This window comes from Pseudophryne corroboree, chromosome 8, assembly GCF_028390025.1.
Source record: "Pseudophryne corroboree isolate aPseCor3 chromosome 8, aPseCor3.hap2, whole genome shotgun sequence".
Taxonomy (NCBI): domain Eukaryota; kingdom Metazoa; phylum Chordata; class Amphibia; order Anura; family Myobatrachidae; genus Pseudophryne; species Pseudophryne corroboree.
The window spans coordinates 21,127,855-21,150,032 of NC_086451.1; the positions used below are offsets into that span (position 1 = coordinate 21,127,855).

The 22,178-nt window shown below is 49.9% G+C and overlaps 1 protein-coding gene across 3 annotated transcripts in view; it reads right to left on the minus strand.

Moving 5' to 3' along the window:
- LOC134948181 (uncharacterized) overlaps nucleotides 1-16,195 on the minus strand; it is a 151,456-nt gene extending 135,261 nt beyond the window's left edge. The window contains exons 1-2 of one of the 3 annotated variants that reach the window (XM_063936009.1): nucleotides 16,071-16,195; nucleotides 3,558-3,791 (exon numbers count right to left, since the gene is read on the minus strand). In XM_063936009.1, the coding sequence (XP_063792079.1) occupies nucleotides 3,558-3,747 (190 nt within the window). In that variant the 5' untranslated portion in view covers nucleotides 3,748-3,791; nucleotides 16,071-16,195. Of the gene's footprint in view, nucleotides 1-3,557; nucleotides 3,792-15,923 lie in introns of all 3 variants that reach the window. The other 2 variants (XM_063936008.1, XM_063936010.1) reach the window with 2 other exon arrangements.
- Between the last annotated feature and the right edge of the window lie 5,983 nt (nucleotides 16,196-22,178).

Sequence of the window (22,178 nt, forward strand, 5' to 3'; positions counted from 1 at the left end):
TGTGCATTGATGCACTGATACTTGGCCTGGTTTTAGGAGGTTTCTGACTAGGTCGGATAACTCCCTGGCTTTCCCCTCCAGGAGAAATACCTCTTTCTGGACTATGCCCAGAATCATTCCTAGGAACAGCAGACGTATCATCGGAAAACAGCTGCGATTTTTGGAATATTTAGAATCCACTCGTGCTGTCGTAGAACTACTTTAGATAGTTCTTTTCCGACCTCCAACTGTTCTCTGGAAACTTGCCCCTTTCAGGATATCGTCCAAGTAAGGGATAATTTAGATGCCTTTCTTCTTTTAAGAATCATCTTTTCGGCCATTACCTTGGTAAAGGCCCGGGGTGCCGTGGATAATTCAACGGCAGCGTCTGAAACTGATATTGACAGTTCTGTATCACGAACCAGAGGTACCCTTGTTGAGAAGGGCAAATTTGGACATAGAGGTAATCCTTGATGTCCAGGGACACCATATAGTCCCCTTTTTTTCGGTTCTCTATCACTGCTCTGAGTGACTCCATCTTGATTTGAACCTTTTTATGTAAGTGTTCAAAGATTTCAGATTTAGACTATGTCTCACCAAGCCGTCTGGCTTCAGTACCACAATATAGTGTGGAAGACTAATACCCTTTTCCTTGTTGTAGGAGGGGTACTTTGATTATCACCTGCTGGAAATACAGCTTGTGAATTTTTTCCCAATACTGCCTCCCTGTCGGAGGGAGCCGTTGGTAAAGCAGGCTTCAGGAACCTGCGAGGAAAAAATGTCTCGACTCTCCAATCTGTACCCCTGGGATAATACTTGTACGATCTTGGGGTCAACTTGCGAGTGATCCCACTGCGCGCTGAGACTCTTGAGACTACCCCCCCACCTCACCTGAGTCCGCTTGCACGGCCCCAGCGTCACGCTGAGGACTTGGCAGACGCGGTGGAGGGCTTCTTTTCCTGGGAAGGGGCTGCCTGCTGCAGTCTACTTCCCTTTCCTCTATGTCTGGGCAGATATGACTGGCCTTTTGCCCGCTTGCCCACATGGGAAACGGAAGGATTGAGGCTGAAAAGACAGTGTCTTTTTCTGCTGAGATGTAACTTGGGGTAAAAAGGTTGGATTTCCCAGCTGTAGCCGTGGCCCCCAGGTCCGATGGACCGACCCCAAATAACTCCTTCCCTTTATACGGCAATACTTCCATGTGCCGTATGGGATCTGTATCACCTGACCACTGTCGTGTCCATGACATCTTCTGGGAGATATGGACAACGCACTTATCTTGATGCCAGAGTGCAAATATCCCTCTGTGCATCTCGCATACATATATATAGAATGCATCCTATTAAATGCTCTATATCAATAAAATATTTTTAGTCAGGGAATTCGACCAAGCCAACCCAGCACTGCATCTCCAGGCTGATGGCGATCGCTGGTCGCAGTATAACCACCGTATGTGTGTATATACTTTTTAGGATATTTTTCCAGCTGCCTATCAGCTGGCTCCTTGAGGGCGGCCGTATCTGGAGACGGTAACGCCACTTGATAAGCGTGTGAGCGCCTTATCCACCCTAAGGGGTGTTTCCCAACGCGCCCTAACTTCTGGCGGGAAAGGGTATAACGCCAATATTTGCTATCGGGGTAAACCCACGCATCATCACACACTTCATTTTATTTTATCTGATTCAGGAAAAACTACAGGTAGTTTTTTCACTCCCACATAATACCCTTTTTTGTGGTACTTGTAGTATCAGAAATATGTAACACCTCCTTCATTGCCCTTAACGTGTGGCCCTAATGAGGAATACGTTTGTTTATTCACCGTCGACACTGGATTCAGTGTCCGTGTCTGTGTCTGTGTCGACCGACTGAGGTAAACGGGCGTTTTTTTAAAAACCCCTGACGGTGTTTCTGAGACGCCTGGACCGGTACTAATTGTTTGTCGGCCGTCTCATGTCGTCAACCGACCTTGCAGCGTGTTGACATTTTCACGTAATTCCCTAAATAAGCCATCCATTCCGGTGTCGACTCCCTAGAGAGTGACATCACCATTACAGGCAATTTCTCCGCCTCCTCCAACATCGTCCTCATACATGTCGACACACACGTACCGACACACAGCACACACACCTGGAATGCTCTGACAGAGGACAGGACCCCACTAGCCCTTTGGAGAGACAGAGGGAGAGTTTGCCAGCACACACCAAAAAACGCTATAATTACATAGGGACAACCTTATATAAGTGTTTCTCCCTAATAGCATCTTTATATATATATTTATATCGCCAAGTAGTGCCCCCCTCTCTGTTTAAACCCTGTTTCTGTAGTGCAGTGCAGGGGAGAGCCTGGGAGCCTTCTCTCCAGCCTTTCTGTGAGAGAAAAAATGGCGCTGTGTGCTGAGGAGATAGGCCCCGCCCCTTTTCCGGCGGGCTCGTCTCCCGCTCTTTAGTGAAGTTTGGCAGGGGTTAAATATCTCCATATAGCCTCTGGGGGCTATATGTGAGGTATTTTTAGCCAGTATATAGGTTTACATTTGCCTCCCAGGGCGCCCCCCCCCAGCGCCCTGCACCCTCAGTGACAGCGTGTGAAGTGTGCTGAGAGGAAAATGGCGCACAGCTGCAGTGCTGTGCGCTACCTTTAGAAGACTGTCAGAGTCTTCAGCCGCCGATTCTGGACCTCTTCTAACTTCAGCATCTGCAAGGGGGCCGGCGGCGCGGCTCCGGTGACCATCCAGGCTGTACCTGTGATCGTCCCTCTGGAGCTGATGTCCAGTAGCCAAGAAGCCAATCCATCCTGCACGCAGGTGAGTTCACTTCTTCTCCCCTCAGTCCCTCGTTGCAGTGATCCTGTTGCCAGCAGGACTCACTGTAAAATAAAAAACCTAAGCTAAACTTTCTCTAAGCAGCTCTTTAGGAGAGCCACCTAGAATTGCACCCTTCTCGGCCGGGCACAAAAATCTAACTGGAGTCTGGAGGAGGGTCATAGGGGGAGGAGCCAGTGCACACCACCTGATCGGAAAAGCTTTACTTTTGTGCCCTGTCTCCTGCGGAGCCGCTATTCCCCATGGTCCTTTCAGGAACCCCAGCATCCACTAGGACGATAGAGAAATGGAGGATGGCCCGGTTTGGGGGTTTAGGGTCCAAGTCGGATGTCATGGCGAAATGTGCTGGGCCTTCCATGGATGGATTTTGAGGAAAACTTCATAGAGTGGTAACATTGGATCCCAGAAGACATGCTATGGGGTTGGGGTCCCGTCGGAGTACACTTGGCAGCCTTGGAACAGCAACATTGGTAACAGAAAGAAAACTTTAACCCCCATCTCGCAATGGAAAAGTAATTATAAATCTGAACAGAAAGGAAAGCTGGGGATCAAGGCTACTGGTGACACCCAAAAACAAAAATTAAACTGGGCAGACACCTCATGGGTGTGTTGGAAGAGCTACTAATCATTTTTAATGTTGACAAATACACACAACTCATTGATTACTTAATAACGGGAAAATGTAAACGCAGGCAACGCCGGGTAATTCAGGTAGTATATATTAGATATAGGTAGGAGCATACAGGGAAAGTACTGATACCTTTTGCATGCCCAAACTTCGAGGGTTTCTCATATGAATTGGCAGCGGTGAGAAGAATTTTCTTCACAGCACGTTCCCTGGTAGCGCGTTCATCGATACCATCAAGCACAGCCTGTGCTGCTTTTACTTTCCCTTCTCTCCTTAACATACGTCCTGGAGTCTCACTGCTCTTGTCCATTTGTCCTAACATAGAATGTAGTTGATCCCTTTTGTTTATGGGGTTGACTAAACAATCTATGAGAAATGGTTGAAAATTATATTTTAGTTGTAATTAATCTAATTTGCATTTCAAATACCTCCAAACCCTAAAGGGAAGTACACACGGGGAGATGTGTGCTGAGCGATCTAGCACAGACCGATCAGCACACACCTCTCCCCTCGCTCAGCACGATTTGTGCTGAGCGGAGGGGGCGCTCGCTTCACCCAGCGGTGAAGTGAGCGACCTGACTAGATTGTGCCTGCATGCAGGCCAATCTAGAACCAGCGATAGCGACGAGCCATGGGCATATACACGGAGAAATCCGTGCTTAGTTTCTAAGCAATCTAGTCAGGGTGCTTCAAAATTAAGCATGGATCTCTCCGTGTGGACCCCCCTTAAGTAACAAAGGGGCAGATGTATTAACCTGGAGAAGGCATAAGGAAGTGATAAACCAGTGATAAATGCAAGGTGATAAACGCACTAGCCAAACTACTGTTAATTTACATATTGAAGCTGATTGGCTGGTGCGTTTATCACCTTGCATTTATCACTGGTTTATCACTTCCTTATGCCTTCTCCAGGTTAATACATCTGCCCCATATTCCATTATATGTTTCCTTAAGTGAAACAAAACCAATATACACAATACAATGTTATACCTTTCTGCAGTAGGCAGGTCCTGGCATGTATTAGTTGCTCAGAAGACTCCCAGTCAGCAGAAAGGTCCCAGCGTTTACTGCCAGATGACACCGTATAGGTAGCATTGTGGGGAAATGGATTGCTGGGTCTCTTGACACTAGGCAACAGCCACGTCCTGTGGTCTACCTGCCCCAGGGGCTTATTGCAGTTGAAGTTACCCCCTATCACCACCAATATTTGTGTCACTACAAAGGCAGGCATTTAAAGGATAAATATACAATAAAGGGTGCATCCAATATACAATACAGAGAGTATTCCAGACTACAGTACAATAGAAAGAGTATCTTAGTGGCCATACAATAAAAGCATCCAAATGACTGCTATACACTACAGAGAGATTATAGAGATTGCTATACAATACAGGGAGCATCTATATGACCGCCTTATAATATGGAGAACATCTAAATGGCCACTATACAATACAGAGAGCATACAAGTGACTGATATATAATACAGGGTGAACAGGCAGTACCAGTCGTTTGTACTTAATTGTCAGGTCTTTATAGACAGTATGCAAATCTGTGTTTTCGTGTAGTAACATGCAGCATAAACCAGTTATTTGGCGAACTGAAATGTGCAAGAGGCGACCTGTTTGGGCACCCAATGGGAACTTTCACATCGCGCCCTTTAGTTTAGTCAGCTACGGGCACGATATGCGCAATAAAAAGAAAAAAAATCAACTGAATATCGCCCCGCAATCTCCCGTCACATTAGATGGGAGATCGGGCGCGATAAAACAACTACATTCAGCTCATAGACTGGGGCACAGTATGGGGGGGGGGGGGGGGGATTCAATTGTTATGGCAGCCTGATCTCCCGTCTAAAGTGAAGGGTGATGGCAGGGGCAATATTCAATTGATGCTTGTTATCGATCCCATTAGTGTTGGATATATGTTATGGCCATCAATCCCGCCTTCACCCCCTATATATGTTATATCCATCACTCCCTCCCCTCTCCCACGATATATGTTATAGCCATCACTCCCTCACCCACTATATATCTTATGGCCATCACTCCCTCCCCTCACTCACATATATATACGCTATGGCCATGACTCCCTCCCTCACACCCTATATATGTTATATCCAACGCAGGAGTTTAGACGGGTCTGTTTGGGCCCAACATGCGCCATTGTGCATGGGTGCCCAAACATCAATTGAATTGTGACATTTGTTTGGACGTCTGAACAGTCCCGTTTAGACTGTGTTTTTAGACACTCAAAACAAATCGCCCCCTGGGAGGGGGGGGGGGGTTTCAATTGTTCTTCACCCTGGCAGCCACTGGTTGGCGTGCGATGGAGCAATTCAATTGTTACTCCAATTGGGCGCGCCTGGAACCGGCGAGGAGGGGGTGACACATTTCAGCTGGCAGCCTCCTGAGGTATGATCAGGAATGTGTGAAAACTCAAAAGGGAGTTATGCTTCTTTCAGACCGCAAATGCCGGATCCTACCCGGTAAGACAAACGTGTACTTACCGGGTGGGATCCGGCATTTGCGCTCCGCTGCTGGCTTTCCGACCCAGCAATATACCGGGTCGGTTGCCATAGCAGCGGAGGGAGCAGCAGCAGCAGGGGCGGGAGTGGAGGTGGCGCTGGGAGATGAGCTCATCTCCTGCGCCGCCTCTCCCTATGCTGTGAATGGGAACCGTGTCGCATTGACACGGCTCCCATTCACACCGCACCTGACCCGGTAATCAACCCGGGTAAAACCCTTCTTTTTTACCGGGTTGAATTACCGGGTCAGGCGACCCGCTAAAACGACCAAGGACCTTTCACATCGCACACTGACCCGGGTCGACACGGCAATATGCCGTGTCGATACCGGGTTATTTGTGCGATGTGAAAGGGGTATTAGAGTGCTGTAACCTGGACTTTAGATGGGTTTAGTGGCTTTGCACAGCTAAATCCGGTACTAATGGGTGCCCACATGTGGGGCATGAGCACCCAACGAGACGAACAACAGAACAGCTCCAGTGGGCGGTCATTACATTTGAATTTCCTAGAGTTTATGGGGCGAATTCAATTGTTTTATGGTGCGCCTGTCAAAGCAACGCAATTGTTGCTCCGATCAGGCGCCCCTTACTTTTGATGTGCCCAAAAGGACCGGGGTTAGCTGTTTAAAACGGCTAAACCAGACTAAAGCTCTGGCCGCAATGCAAAAACTCTTAGGAGTCTGCGAGCAGAAATGTCGGCACCAGTGGCACTCGTGCCCGAATGGCAGAGCAATTGAATAGCTGTCTGCCCTGTAGTGAGTGGCAGGCGCCCAAACAATTGACCCTCATAGCTTCCCTGCATACTGAGAGCGTTGCAGCAATATATTAGTTGATATCTACAAAGCTAAAAGGTACCAGGCGTGAGATGCAGTGCCAGATTAGTGGCAGGGTAGCCAAGGTGGTCACCCATCGGCCCCACACATCTGGAGGCTGACAGAATTCTCTGGTTCCTGGTGGCGATCTCCTCATGAAGGGCCAATCACCTTATTGTTAGCTGTATCAAGCAGCACAACCTTAACATATCTCTCGCTGCTTCACATGCTTGACTGGAGACGCCCTTTTCTACTCAGCAAGTCCTTTCACAGTGGTTGGAATCCCGGCTATTGCGAACCCGCCTGTCAGGCCATGGCTTCAATGTACCTCAATCCTGCTTCTTAATCCAGCTTTGGTGGGATGCATCTAAGTGTTTATCAATTATTGTGGGGGTAGAGGGTGCCCCGAGTCTTGGCGCACTAGCCTGCAGCCTGATCAGCCAACTGGTGTATCAGGTGCTGGCGGGACTGCTTTGTACGCAAGCTAGATTGGATATATTCTCTGTTTACAAACCATACAACTTGTGTGCCGGCTTTGATCCATGTACATATAGGTGGTGATTCAAACTGTTTTATCAGGCCCCAAAGTGATGGTTGCCCGTCGGAGCAATTCATTTGTTGATCCGATTGGGCGCCCATTGCTTTCGACACACCCAAATGCACCGGTGTTAGCAACGCAAGGCTTCTAAACTCGTCTAAAGTAGTGGTTAAAACATGGAGTTATGGCACATTTCTGCTCGCTACTTCAGGTGGATAATGAGCGCCCGATTGGAATTCATAAAAAAAATATTCAATTAAGTAAATTGTGTTATAATCTTACTTAGGTTCAGTTATGTGGCGTGAGACAGGATTTACTTCCGTTTGTCCACATATTTTATGACAGTAAGTCACAAGCACTAGTTTTGTCTATTACATTGACCATTAATAATTTTGAATTGGTCCTGGACCACCAACCCAGGGCACCCATGCAAGTATTCCAAGGCACACCAGGGTGCCATGGCCAGTGCCAGATTAAGGTCCACATGGGCCTGGAGCTGAAATTTATGAAGGGCCTATTTTATGCCACTGTAGGGCAAAAAAATAAGATTTTACTCACCGGTAAATCTATTTCTCGTAGTCCGTAGTGGATGCTGGGTACTTCGTAAGGACCATGGGGAATAGACGGGCTCCGCAGGAGACTGGGCACTTCTTTAAAGAAAAGATTAGGTACTACATCTGGTGTGCACTGGCTCCTCCCTCTATGCCCCTCCTCCAGACCTCAGTTAGGGAAACTGTGCCCGGAAGAGCTGACATTACTAGGAAAGGATTTGGAATCCAGGGTAAGAGTCATACCAGCCACACCAATCACACTGTACAACTCGTGATAACTATACCCAGTTAACAGTATGAACAACAACTGAGCCTCATTAAACTGATGGCTCAGAACAAAAAACCCTATAGTTAAGCAATAACTATATACAAGTATTGCAGAATTCCGCACTTGGGACGGGCTCCCAGCATCCACTACGGACTACGAGAAATAGATTTACCGGTGAGTAAAATCTTATTTTCTCTGACGTCCTAGTGGATGCTGGGTACTCCGTAAGGACCATGGGGATTATACCAAAGCTCCCAAACGGGCGGGAGTGCGGATGACTCTGCAGCACCGAATGAGCAAACTCAAGGTCCTCCTCAGCCAGGGTATCAAACTTGTAGAATTTTGCAAACGTGTTTGATCCCGACCACGTAGCAGCTCGGCAAAGTTGTAAAGCCGAGACCCCTCGGGCAGCCGCCCAAGAAGAGTCCACCTTCCTCGTGGAATGGGCTTTGACTGATTTAGGATGCGGCAGTCCAGCCGCTGAATGTGCAAGGTGAATCGTGCTACAGATCCAGCGAGCAATAGTCTGCTTAGAAGCAGGAGCACCCAGCTTGTTGGGTGCATGCAGGATAAACAGCGAGTCAGTTTTTCTGACTCTAGCCGTCCTGGAAACATAGATTTTCAGGGCCCGGACTACATCCAGCAACTTGGAAGCCTCCAAGTCCCGAGTAGCCGCAGGCACCACAATAGGTTGGTTCAAATGAAACGCTGATACCACCTTAGGGAGAAATTAGGGACGAGTCCTCAATTCTGCCCTGTCCATATGGAAGATCAGATAGGGGCTTTTACATGACAAAGCCGCCAATTCTGACACACGCCTAGCTGAGGCCAAGGCCAACAGCATGACTACCTTCCACGTGAGATACTTCAACTCCACGGTCTGAAGTGGCTCAAACCAATGTGATTTTAGGAAATCCAACACAACGTTGAGATCCCAAGGTGCCACTGGAGGCACAAAAGGAGGCTGAATATGCAGCACTCCCTTAACAAACGTCTGAACTTCAGGCAGTGAAGCCAGTTCTTTTTGAAAGAAAATAGACAGGGCCGAAATCTGGACTTTAATGGATCCCAATTTTAGGCCCATAGTCACTCCTGACTGTAGGAAGTGCAGAAATCGACCCAGCTGAAATTCTTCTGTTGGGGCCTTCATAGCCTCACACCAAGCAACATATTTTCGCCATATGCGGTGATAATGTTTTGCTGTCACATCCTTCCTAGCTTTTATCAGCGTAGGAATGACTTCAACCGGAATGCCCTTTTCCATCAGGATCCGGCGTTCAACCGCCATGCCGTCAAACGCAGCCGCGGTAAGTCTTGGAACAGACAGGGCCCCTGCTGTAGCAGGTCCTGTCTGAGAGGCAGAGGCCAAGGGTCCTCTGAGATCATTTCGTGTAGTTCCGGGTACCAAGTCCTTCTTGGCCAATCCGGAACGATGAGTATAGTTCTTACTCCTCTCTTTCTTATTATCCTCAGTACCGACTGGTACACCCACGGTGTCACTAGAGCGTCCACAGCTATCGCCTGAGGGTCCCTTGACCTGGCGCAATATCTTTTTAGCTTTTTGTTGAGGCGGGACGCCATCATGTCCACCTGTGGCCTTTCCCAACGATTTACAATCAGCTGGAAGACTTCTGGATGAAGTCCCCACTCTCCCGGGTGGAGGTCGTGCCTGCTGAGGAAGTCTGCTTCCCAGTTGTCCACTCCCGGAATGAACACTGCTGACAGTGCTATCACGTGATTTTCCGCCCATCGGAGAATCCTTGTGGCTTCTGCCATCGCCATCCTGCTTCTTGTGCCGCCCTGTCGGTTTACATGGGCGACCGCCGTGATGTTGTCTGACTGAATCAGCACCGGCTGGTTTTGAAGCAGGGGTTTTGCCTGACTTAGGGCATTGTAAATGGCCCTTAGTTCCAGAATATTTATGTGTAGGGAAGCCTACTGACTCGACCATTGTCCTTGGAAGTTTCTTCCCTGAGTGACTGCCCCCCAACCTCGGAGGCTTGCATCCGTGGTCACCAGGACCCAGTCCTGTATGCCGAATCTGCGGCCCTCGAGAAGATGAGCACTCTGCAGCCACCACAGCAGAGACACCCTGGCCCTCGGGGACAGGGTGATCAGCCGATGCATCTGAAGATGCGATCCGGACCACTTGTCTAACAGATCCCACTGAAAGATCCTTGCATGTAACCTGCCGAATGGAATTGCCTCGTAAGAAGCTACCATCTTTCCCAGGACTCGCGTGCAGTGATGCACCGACACCTGTTTTGGTTTTAGGAGGTCTCTGACCAGAGATGACAACTCCTTGGCCTTCTCCTCCGGGAGAAACACCTTCTTCTGTTCTGTGTCCAGAATCATACCCAGGAACAGCAGACGCGTCGTAGGAACCAGCTGCGACTTTGGGATATTCAGAATCCAGCCGTGCTGTTGTAGCACTTCCTGAGATAGTGCTACTCCGACCAACAACTGCTCCCTGGACCTCGCCTTTATAAGGAGATCGTCCAAGTACGGGATAATTATAACTCCCTTCTTCCGAAGGAGTATCATCATTTCGGCCATTACTTTGGTAAATACCCTCGGTGCCGTGGACAGACCAAACGGCAACGTCTGGAATTGGTAATGGCAGTCCTGTACCACAAAACGGAGGTACACCTGGTGAGGTGGGTAAATGGGGACATGTAGGTAAGCATCTTTGATGTCCAGTGATACCATGTAATCCCCCTCTTCCAGGCTTGCAATAACCGCCCTGAGCGATTCCATTTTGAACTTGAACTTCCTTATATAAGTGTTCAAGGATTTCAAATTTAGAATGGGTCTCACCGAACCGTCTGGTTTCGGTACCACAAACATTGTGGAATAGTAACCCCGTCCCTGTTGAAGGAGGGGAACTTTGATTATCACCTGCTGGAGGTACAGCTTGTGAATTGCCGCCAGTACTACCTCCCTGTACTGGGGAGTAGCTGGCAAGGCTGATTTGAGGTAAAGGTGAGACGTCTCGAACTCCAGCTTGTATCCCTGAGATACCACTTGTAGAACCCAGAGATCCACCTGTGAGCGAACCCACTGGTCGCTGAAGTTCCGGAGACGGGCCCCCACCGCACCTGGCTCCACATGTGGAGCCCCAGCGTCATGCGGTGGACTTAGTGGAAGCAGGGGAGGATTTTTGTTCTTGGGAACTGGCTGTATGGTGCAGCTTTTTCCCTCTACCCCTGCCTCTGGGCAGAAAGGACGCGCCTCTGACCCGCTTGCCTTTCTGAGGCCGAAAGGACTGTACTTGATAATACGGTGCTTTCTTAGGCTGTGAGGGAACCTGAGGTAAAAAAGTCGACTTCCCAGCTGTTGCTGTGGATACGAGGTCCGAAAGACCGTCCCCAAACAATTCCTCACCCTTATAAGGCAAAATTTCCATGTGCCTTTTACCTGTCCACTGCCGAGTCCATAATACTCTCCGGGCAGAAATGGACATTGCATTAATTCTAGATGCCAGCCGGCAAATGTCCCTCTGTGCATCTCTCATATATAAGACTACGTCTTTAATATGCTCTATGGTTAGCAATATAGTGTCCCTGTCAAGGGAATCAATGTTATCAGACAGGGAATCAGACCACGCTGCTGCAGCACTACACATCCATGCTGAAGCAATAGCAGGTCTCAGTATAGTACCTGAGTGTGTATACACAGACTTCAGGATAGCCTCCTGCTTTCTATCTGCAGGCTCTTTTAAGGCGCCGTATCCTGAGACGGCAGTGCCATCTTTTCTGATAAGCGTGTGAGCGCCTTGTCCGCCTTAGGGGATGTCTCCCAGCGTAACCTATCCGTTGGCGGGAAAGGGTACGCCATTAGTAACCGCTTAGAAATTACTAGTTTCTTAACTGGGGAACCCCACGCTTCTTCACACAATTCATTTAACTCATCAGATGGGGGAAAAGTCACTGGCTGCTTTTTCTCCCCAAACATAATACCCTTTTTTGTGGTAACCGGGTTAATGTCAGAAATGTGCAACACATTTTTCATTGCCGTAATCATGCATCGGATGGCCCTAGTGGATTGTATATTTGTCTCATCCTCGTCGACACTGGAGTCAGACTCCGTGTCGACATCTGTGTCTGCCATCTGAGGTAGCGGGCGTTTTTGAGCCCCTGACGGCCTCTGAGATGCCTGGGCAGGCGCGGGCTGAGATGCCGGCTGTCCCAAAGCTGCGTCATCGAACCTTTTATGCAAGGAGTTGACACTGTCGGTTAATACCTTCCACATATCCATCCACTCCGGTGTCGGCCCCGCAGGGGGCGACATCACACTTATCGGCACCTGCTCCGCCTCCACGTAAGCGTCCTCATCAAACATGTCGACACAGCCGTACCGACACACCGCACACACACACAGGGAATGCTCTGACTGAGGACAGGACCCCACAAAGTCCTTTGGGGAGACAGAGAGTATGCCAGCACACACCAGAGCGCTATATAACAGAGGGATAGACACTATATACAGAGTGAATTTTCCCCCTATAGCTGCTTATATCACAATTTGCGCCTAAATTTATGTGCCCCCCCTCTCTTTTTTACCCTTTCTGTAGTGTATACTGCAGGGGAGCGTCCTTCCAGCGGAGCTGTGAAGAGAAAATGGCGATGGCTGTGCTGAGGGAGATAGCCCCGCCCCTTCAACGGCGGGCTTCTCCCGCTTTTTATATCGTTAATGGCGGGGGTTTCTGCACATATACAGTGTTAAACACTGCATTATGTGCTTTTTATTGCCAAAAGGTATCTTAATTGCAGCCCAGGGCGCCCCCCCCCCCCCCAGCGCCCTGCACCCACCAGTGACCGGAGCGTGTGGTGTGCTGTGGGAGCAATGGCACACAGCTGCAGTGCTGTGCGCTACCTTATTGAAGACCGAAGTCTTCAGCCGCCGATTTCCTCCGGTTTCTTCCATCTTCTGGCTCTGCAAGGGGGACGGCGGCGCGGCTCCGGGAACGGACGATCGAGGTCGGGCCCTGTGTTCGATCCCTCTGGAGCTAATGGTGTCCAGTAGCCTAGAAGCACAAGCTAGCTGCAAGCAGGTAGGTTTGCTTCTCTCCCCTAAGTCCCACGTAGCAGTTAGTCTGTTGCCAGCAGATCTCACTGAAAATAAAAAACCTAACAAATACTTTTCTTTCTAGGAAGCTCAGGAGAGCCCACTAGGAGCACCCAGCTCTGGCCGGGCACAGATTCTAACTGAGGTCTGGAGGAGGGGCATAGAGGGAGGAGCCAGTGCACACCAGATGTAGTACCTAATCTTTTCTTTAAAGAAGTGCCCAGTCTCCTGCAGAGCCCGTCTATTCCCCATGGTCCTTACGGAGTACCCAGCATCCACTAGGACGTCAGAGAAAATAAGATTCCTCGTCCTCTCCTGACAGTTATCTTTGATGTGCAGGACCTCCCTAATACAGGGCCTGTATTCCTTGTGACAGGACTGCATCCCCCCCAACTAAGTCCACCTCACCCTCCTCTGGGTCTGACACGTCATCATCAGTGTCAGCCTGCAATATTTGGGCCAGTGTACGCTTTTGTGGACAAATGGCAGGGGTATGAGACGCTGGCATGGGACTTGAATCTCTATTCATCAGGTCATCCATAGACTGTCTTAACTGTTGCGTCTCTTTCTCAGTATGGGACAATTAGAAATATCGGAGATCATCCCTTTTAAAGAATCCAACCCTGCTGGTTCGGATCCACTAGTCAGAGAATGTGTACTACCCTGAGTACATTGTAGGGATCCCCCTGGGGAAGAAAAACACTCTGCAGTGCATGAAACACACTTCTTGCCTGCCATTGTAATCTGAAAATACACACACACACACACACACACACACAGGAGAAAAGTTAAGCCCGGTTAACCCAAACAAAGCCCTTCTAGGGGGACACAGTATGATGGAGCCAGCCACACAGCGCCCTTCTTGCTAAAGCTGAGCTTAGCCGGGTCGCAGGCTAAATACCCTTAATAGGGTATTAGTATTCTTATACTGCTTCCCCAACACCACCGATATGACCCCCTGGTACCGCTGAGGTAATCTGGAGTCCTTGTGGAGGAGCTGCGTGTCTGTCAGGCTGTTCAGTGAGAGCTGCAGAGGGAAAATGGCACTGGTGAGCCGCTGGGTCCGCTTAAAGTGAAGCCCCACCCCCGCAATGGAACGCGGTCTTCACAGTTTTTTTCATACTGGCTGAGGTTATTTGTTTAGTTTACAGTGGGTTAGAACCCCTGTAAACTTAGGGCCAGTGTGGGTATAGCTGTGGCTTCAGCGCGCCCCTCACAGCGGAACATGTAATGTCTCTGAAGCCTGGAGCCGCAGCCCCCCCCCATGAAGCAGGTAGGCTGGTGCCAACCAGACCTGCCTGAAAACAAATAGAAGATGAAGAAAACTCTTCAGGAGCTTCCCTAAGCGTGACCGGCTCCTCCGGGCACATTTTCTAAACTGAGTCTGGTAGGAGGGGCATAGAGGGAGGAGCCAGCACACACTATTAATTTCTTAAAGTGCCCAAGGCTCCTAGTGGACCTATCTATACTAATGTGGACCCCAGTATCCTCTAGGACGTAAGAGAATATGGAATATGGAGAAGCTGGATCCGCTCATAGCAAAGCCCTGCACCCTTCCCGCTCTTTTTATACTGGCTGAGGTAGTTTAGTGCTTAAAATGGAGTCAGATACGTTTTAAGTCTTTGTTGCCAGTGTGGGTACTGTGTACTGAGACTCAGCTCACCCCCTCAGAAGCTGTGCGTCTGCACTGTGTACTGAATCTGAAGACGCAGTCCGCCCCAGCTAGAAGCTATGCGTCTCCGTACCCTCATGCCGCCATAATGGGCGGCGACCTGCTAACCGGGACGCCGGCTTAGCATTCACCACTCTTCTGGCTGTTAGGGGTGGCAGCGTGCTGCGGGAATCTACGCTTGCCGTGGTGGGGCTTGCAAATAGTTCCCTCATGAGCTAGTGTCCAGTCAGCGGGGCACAGGACCATTAACCCTTCAAGAGGTTGGGCCGTTCGTTGTTATAGTTAGATGCCTCCTGAATGCATGTGTGATCCAGGGCTGGGTCCTAGGACATGCGCAGTACGGAGAACCTCCTGCCACCTAGTAATGTCTCCCAACTGGGGCCTTTCCACAAGGACAAACAGCAAAAGAATGATCTTCTATACCAGGGATCCTCTCCAATAATGGCCAGAGCCAATGGATTCCTTCTCCTGGGTTGCGGTCGACAAGCATTGGGTCGACCACTAAAGGTCGACATGCACTAGGTCAACATGTGCAAGGTCGACAGGAGATTTTCACGATTTTTTTACGTTTTTCATACTTTACGATCCACGTGGACTACTAATGGGAATGGTAATCTGCCCAAAGCATGGCGAGCTAAGCGAGGGGACGCAGCGCACTAATTGGGGTTCCCGGTCACTGTACGAAGAAAACGACACCAAAGAAAAGTTTAAAAAAACACGTCAACATTTTGGCCTGTCGACCTTGCACATGTCGACCTTTAGTGGTCGACCCAACGACCCATACCCCTATGAGAGGCAGTGTGCATTAGCAACCTCAAGTATGGGGAACACTGCCTCTGGAGACCCGGCCTGTGGGGAAAGCATTGCACTTGTGGTGCCCCAATTCACCTACAGCAGCTAAGGATGGGCCCCCAGCAGCAGCCAACCTGGATGGGCCCCCAGCACAACCAATAAGATAGGCCCCCCAGCTGCAGCCAACAGGATGGGCCCCCAGCAGCAGCCAACCAGGATGGGGCCCCAGCAGCATGGAAACATCCGGTGTGGCTCGCTCCTCCCGGTCCCGCTACCTTCTCAGCTGGGTGAGGGTTGTCTCTTCTGCCGGACACTCCTCTGCTGATACCACGTTATCTCCCAGCAGTCTCCGGGGTCCTCCTCAACTGCCCTCACTGCACCCGTCCGCCCTGCCTTTGCCTTCAGTGCTCCGTCTGCCTTACCACAGGGGTCCGGACAGCTTGGTCTGGCAGCGCCGTTCCTGCTCCTAGTCTCCAGCCGCCGCCCACACAACCAGTAGCGGCTCTCCCTCCCGCCCGCTCTTTTCTTTTATCCTCCGCGCCGCTGGTTGCTCCGCCTCTCCTCAGGGTCCCCGCTCCCTCATTGGCCTGGATCGAGCCAGCCAGTCACTGGCCTGGGTCTGGGTAATGCTCCCCGCTAAGCCGCCAATCAGGTAAGGGGTAATTCGCGGGCTTTGTCTCTGGGACACAGGGTCAAATTAATGTCAACCTGTCAGTGCATGCTATATAGGGGCCACTCGGTTCTGGGATAAATGGTCGACCTAGTTAAGGTCGACAGTCATTAGGTCGACCACTATTTGTCGACACTGACATGGATGCATGGTCGACACATGAAAAATGGTCAACACAGGACAGGTTGACGTGGATTTTTCAACTGTTTTTGGTGTCGTTTTTTTGCCATAAAATGACCAGGAGCCCCAATTAGTGTACCGCGTCCCCTTGCATGGCTGCCGGCAAGGTGCCTCGCCAAAAAAATAGAAAACCGGTCTACTAGTTTGGGAGATGAAAACGCATTACTGGGGTGGAGAAATTAATGTCCGGACTCTCTCACCTGAAGCGATGTGACCCAAACAGTTTCCCAGCGCTCTTGGCCTTCACACCAGCGCGTTTCGACTGCTGTCTTTCTCAAGGTGTGTCCAGCTTTTTTAACTTTTTGGTGTGCACTTTTATTCAAATAAAAACATTTTTTATATACTTCTTGCTCATGACGATTAGCCCTTCTTTTACGTACATTGTCAACCTCATATGAGGTCTTGAGGAAAAACGAAATGGGGGTCAAGAAGATTGAGAGGCAGAGGCGTAACCAGCACAGGACGAGCAGGGTGCGTTCCCTGGGCGCCGTGGCAGCCCCAGCAGAGGGGGGTGCCACCGGCACCTGCACGGCCCGCTCGCCCCATGCGCCCACCGCCGCCGGAGCTCCGCCCTCCACAGTTGCGCCGCCGCTGGGTGAGCAGTCCTTCCTCAGCTCTTCCTACTGGGAGCGTGACTCCCCTGCCTGAACAGCCTGCTGCCTCAGCCCTCCGGCTCCCACTAGGTAAGGGGAGAGGGGTGAGAGTTAACACACTGAGGGGAGAGAGAGACCCTGGGAGACATAGCAAAGTGGGGGGAGAGACACTGGGAGATTTAAAATGTGATGGTGTGCTGAGTGACGACACAGAGGGTAGGTGATGGTGTGCTGAGTGACGACACGGGTAGGTGATGGTGTGCTGAGTGACGACACGGGTAGGTGATGGTGTGCTGAGTGACGACATGGGGTAGGTGACGGTGTGCTGAGTGCTGACACGGGGTACATGATGGTGTGCTGAGTGACGACACGGGTAGGTGATGGTGTGATGAGTGACGACACAGGATAGGTGATGGTGCGCTGAGTGACAACACAGGAGGTAGGTGATGTTGTGCTGAGTGACGACGCATGGGGAGGTGATGGTGTGCTGAGTGACGACTCGGGATAGGTGATGGTGTGCTGAGTGACAACACAAGAGGTAGGTGATAGTGTGCTGAGTGACGACGCATGGGGAGGTGATGGTATGCTGAGTGACGACTCGGGGTAGGTGATGGTGTGCAGAGTGACGACGCAGGGGGAGGTTATGGCGTGCTGAGTGACGACGCAGGGGGAGGTGATGGTGTGCTGAGTGACGACACAGGGGGAGGTGATGGTGTGCTGAGTGACGACGTAAGGGGAGGTGATGGTGTGCAGAGAGACGACTCGGGGTAGGTGATGGTGTGTACTGAGAGACGTCGCAGGGGGAGATGATGGTGTTCTGAGTGACTGTGCCGGGTGGGTGATGATGTGCAGAGTGACGATGCAGGGGGAGATGATGTTGTGGCCGAGAGACAAAGGTGTGAGATGGTGTGGCTGAGAGACGCAGGGGGGTGATGGTGTGGCTGAGAGACGCAGGGGGCAGGATGTGAGTCTGGTAGAACCGCTGTTGTATGATGCTGATCTTGTTAATATTCCTACACAATCAGGCATCTTCTAGACGATGTGATCTCCTGCATGAATAGTGAATAGAGACTGAAGACGCCATCTGCCTCGGAAGATACATTTCTCCAGAGGTTCCACATTGTCAGAAATCATCATATACTGTAGGTAAGGTGCATGTGCAACTGAAAAGAATGTTTCCATTGTGACGTGAAACAGGCGGAATGTCATGTCGGCATGCTCCACTTTCAGTGACCACGCCCCCTCTGGAGCGTGGCCACGCCCGTTTTTTTGCGCGCACCGTAGCTACTTTATGAATCTTTGGGGGGGTGGTCGGGCGCCATTCATAATCTTACCCTGGGCTCCAAAAACCCTTGTTACACCTCTGTTGGGAGAACCAAAAAAAAAAAAACATGTTACAGATACATCTCTACGCTCCTTACTGTGAGCTGGGTACGCCCAACTTTTATACCTTTTAGCGCTTACCCCTATGACTTTACTTGGGATGGTAAACGTTCCATGGGGGACAGGGAAAACTGGATTAAAGATACCTTTACATGTGTGTATCAATATGAACAGACGTGAGTACAGTATGCACACTGTTACATATTAGAGGGGAAGGAATATCACTTCTAGGGGAAACCTATTTGCCTAGGACCTACTACACAATTGGTCGTATCCATTCCTCTCCTCTATTTGTTTCTTCTCCTGAGGATTTAAGAGATCAATTCCCACCCAAGGGGAATCCCCCCAATGTCATGGGACTCAGGCCTAAAGATACCTTTATAAGAGGATAACGCCACGTTTACACGTGAGTACGGTACGAGTGCTTTTTCCAATCTGAAAATCCCCACATAAGAGGATATTGTAAAGAAATGCCCCACTAAGGAGTAAGAGACATACTACACGATCAGTTCTTTTGTTTCTTTTCTTTCTTTGAGGGATGTGGGATCCCAAGAGGTTCATCCATTATCATTGAGGATCATCCAACACGATTGAACACTTCTAGAGACTCATGTACTATACTACCATACTTCATTATACAGGAATATGGCTAAAGACTTTGGGCTCTATTTACTAACCATTCGCTGACCATTAGGCTACAGAACCAAGGAGGTAATTCAAAGTTGATCGCAGCAGGAAATTTTTTAGCAGTTGGGCAAAACCATGTGCACTGCAGGTGGGGTAGATATAACATTTGCAGAGAGAGTTAGATTTGGGTGGGTTATTTTGTTTCTGTGCAGGGTAAATACTGGCTGCTTTATTTTTACACTGCAATTTAGATTGCAGATTGAACACAACACACCCAAATCTAACTCTCTCTGCACGTTAAATCTGCATCCCCTGCAGTGCACATGTGCCCTCATTCCGAGTTGTTCGCTCGCTAGCTGCTTTTAGCAGCATTGCACACGCGAAGCCGCCGCCCTCTGGGAGTGTATCTTGGCCCTCATTCCGAGTCGTTCGCTCTGTATTTTTCATCGCATCGCAGTGAAATTCCGCTTAGTGCGCATGCGCAATATTCGCACTGCGACTGCGCCAAGTATCTTTGCTATGAAGATAGTATTTTTACTCACGGCTTTTTCATCGCTCCGGCGATCGTAATGTGATTGACAGGAAATGGGTGTTACTGGGCGGAAACAGGCCGTTTTATGGGAGTGTGGCTGAAAACGCTACCGTTTCCGGAAAAAACGCAGGAGTGGCCGGAGAAACGGGGGAGTGGTTGGGCGAACGCTGGGTGTGTTTGTGACGTCAAACCAGGAACGACAAGCACTGAACTGATCGCACAGGCAGAGTAAGTCTGGAGCTACTCAGAAACTGCTAAGTAGTTTGTGAGCGCAATATTGCGAATACATCGGTCGCAATTTTAAGATGCTAAGATACACTCCCAGTAGGCGGCGGCTTAGCGTGTGTAACTCTGCTAAATTCGCCTTGCGACCGATCAACTCGGAATGAGGGCCCTTAGCTTAGCAGAATTGCGAACGCAAGATTAGCACAATTGCGAATAGAAATTTCTTAGCAGTTTCTGAGTAGCTCCAGACTTACTCAGCCACTGCGATCAGTTCAGTCAGTTTCGTTCCTGGTTTGACGTCACAAACACACCCAGCGTTCGCCCAGACACTCCCCCGTTTCTTCAGACACTCCCGCGTTTTTTCCCAGAAACGGCAGCGTTTTTTCGCACACTCCCATAAAACCGCCAGTTTCCGCCCAGAAACACCCACTTCCTGTCAATCACACTCCGATCACCAGAACGATGAAAATTCCTCGTTATGCCGTGAGTAAAATACCTAACTTTTGTGTAAAATAACTAAGCACATGCGCTCTGCGAACCTTGCGCATGCGCATTAAGCGACTAATCGCAATATAGCGAAAATCGGTAACGAGCGAACAACTCGGAATGACCACCATGGTTTTGCCCAACTGCTAACAAAATTCCTGCTGCGATCAACTTGGAATTACCCCCAAATGCTATCAGTCAGTGCCACTAATGATCAGTGGCTGGTTAGTAAATACACTTTTGTGGTACTACCGCCACTAGCAGTTGGCCACGTCGTGCCAGTAAGCTCCGAAACAGTTCTCAATAGAAACGACTACAACAGGATAACGTGGGGCTACGAGTAAAGAGGTTAGTACTTTGCGCCTCACACTGAGGAGCTTATGCCTGTTGAATGTTTTTGCACTGTGTAAGCTCCGCAGCCAAACTTACACCAGAACGGGGGAGGACGCAGAGTCTTAAGCATTTCATGTGCATATACTGTACCTCAATGGGCCCCGATACTTTGTGTCTGACTCGCTGCAAATTGTGGCATCTGATACCATATTACGGTAGCAATTCAGGATTGCGCTGGTGCAGGGAACATTTGATCCGGATCAGCTGTCTCCGAGCCCCCTCCCCACCCCGCCGCCCAACCACAGCACTGCCGGTTCTGCTGCACTCACTTGCAGCGAAATCTTGCAGGGCGGTGTTAATTTGTGTGCATGTGTGAGATTGCATGAGTTTGCTGAATAATAGGCAGACACAACGAGGTTGGGTACAAATGTCAACATTCATCATGTAGACCAGAGGTTCTCAAACTCGGTCCTCGGGGGCACACACAGTGCATGTTTTGCAGGTAACCCAGCAGGTTATTAATTACTCACTGACACATTTTAAAAGGTCCACAGGTGGAGCTAATTATTTCACTTGCGATTCTGTGAGGAGACCTGCAAAACATGCACTGTGTGTGCCCCCGAGGACCGAGTTTGAGAACCTCTGATGTAGACAGTGATTACATTTCGACAATTCGTCTTGGTGGCTCAGTGGTGTTACTTACGGGCAACTCCAGTGACATCTTGTAGGTCTCGGTGGTCATGTGACCTTTGATCCTCCGGCGTTCCGGAAAGTAATTGACTGCTATCCCTAACCCCCTTCCCCGCAGCCTCACGCAATTTGTGTCAAAGAAAATAAATGTAATAGGCCCTACACACTGGGCGATATTAGTGAAAGATATGAACGTTATACCAATCATATCGTGCAGTGTGGAGTCACCAGCGATGAACGATGCGCGGCCCCGCGCTCGTTCATCGCTGGTGCCCCGTCGCTTGTTCATGCAGGCCAATATGGACGATCTCGTCCATATTTGCCTGCACTGCTATGGAGCCGGGTGACGGAGGAGGAGTGAAGAAACTTTACTCCCCCGATCACTGCCCCCCGCCGCCGAGTCGGCTGTCGGCCATATCCGCCGTCGGGCAGCTCGGCGGCGGATCGCGCAGTGTGTAGGGCCCTTAAGTCTTCATACACATGCAGCTTGCTAATATGTCTTTAAAGCATGTTGCTCACAGACTGAACAAGCACTGTCGCCTCAGAGTGGCAGCGGCCATTTTGTGTGCTGAGCCAGTGATTATGTGATGGAGCCTGTGAAGTCACTAGAGGGTCTATTCATGAAACAGTGCAAAGAGTGGAGAAGTGAGCCAGGGGAGAAGTTGCCCGTCTCCACTCTTTGCACTGTTTCATGAATAGACCCCTAGGTGCCATGGATGCCCTAGTGATCTGTTGCGGCTCAGTAGTGAATGAAATTCCTGTGTGTAGACAATGGGCATACATACACGTTCAGTCAGGCGGTGCCTGTGTT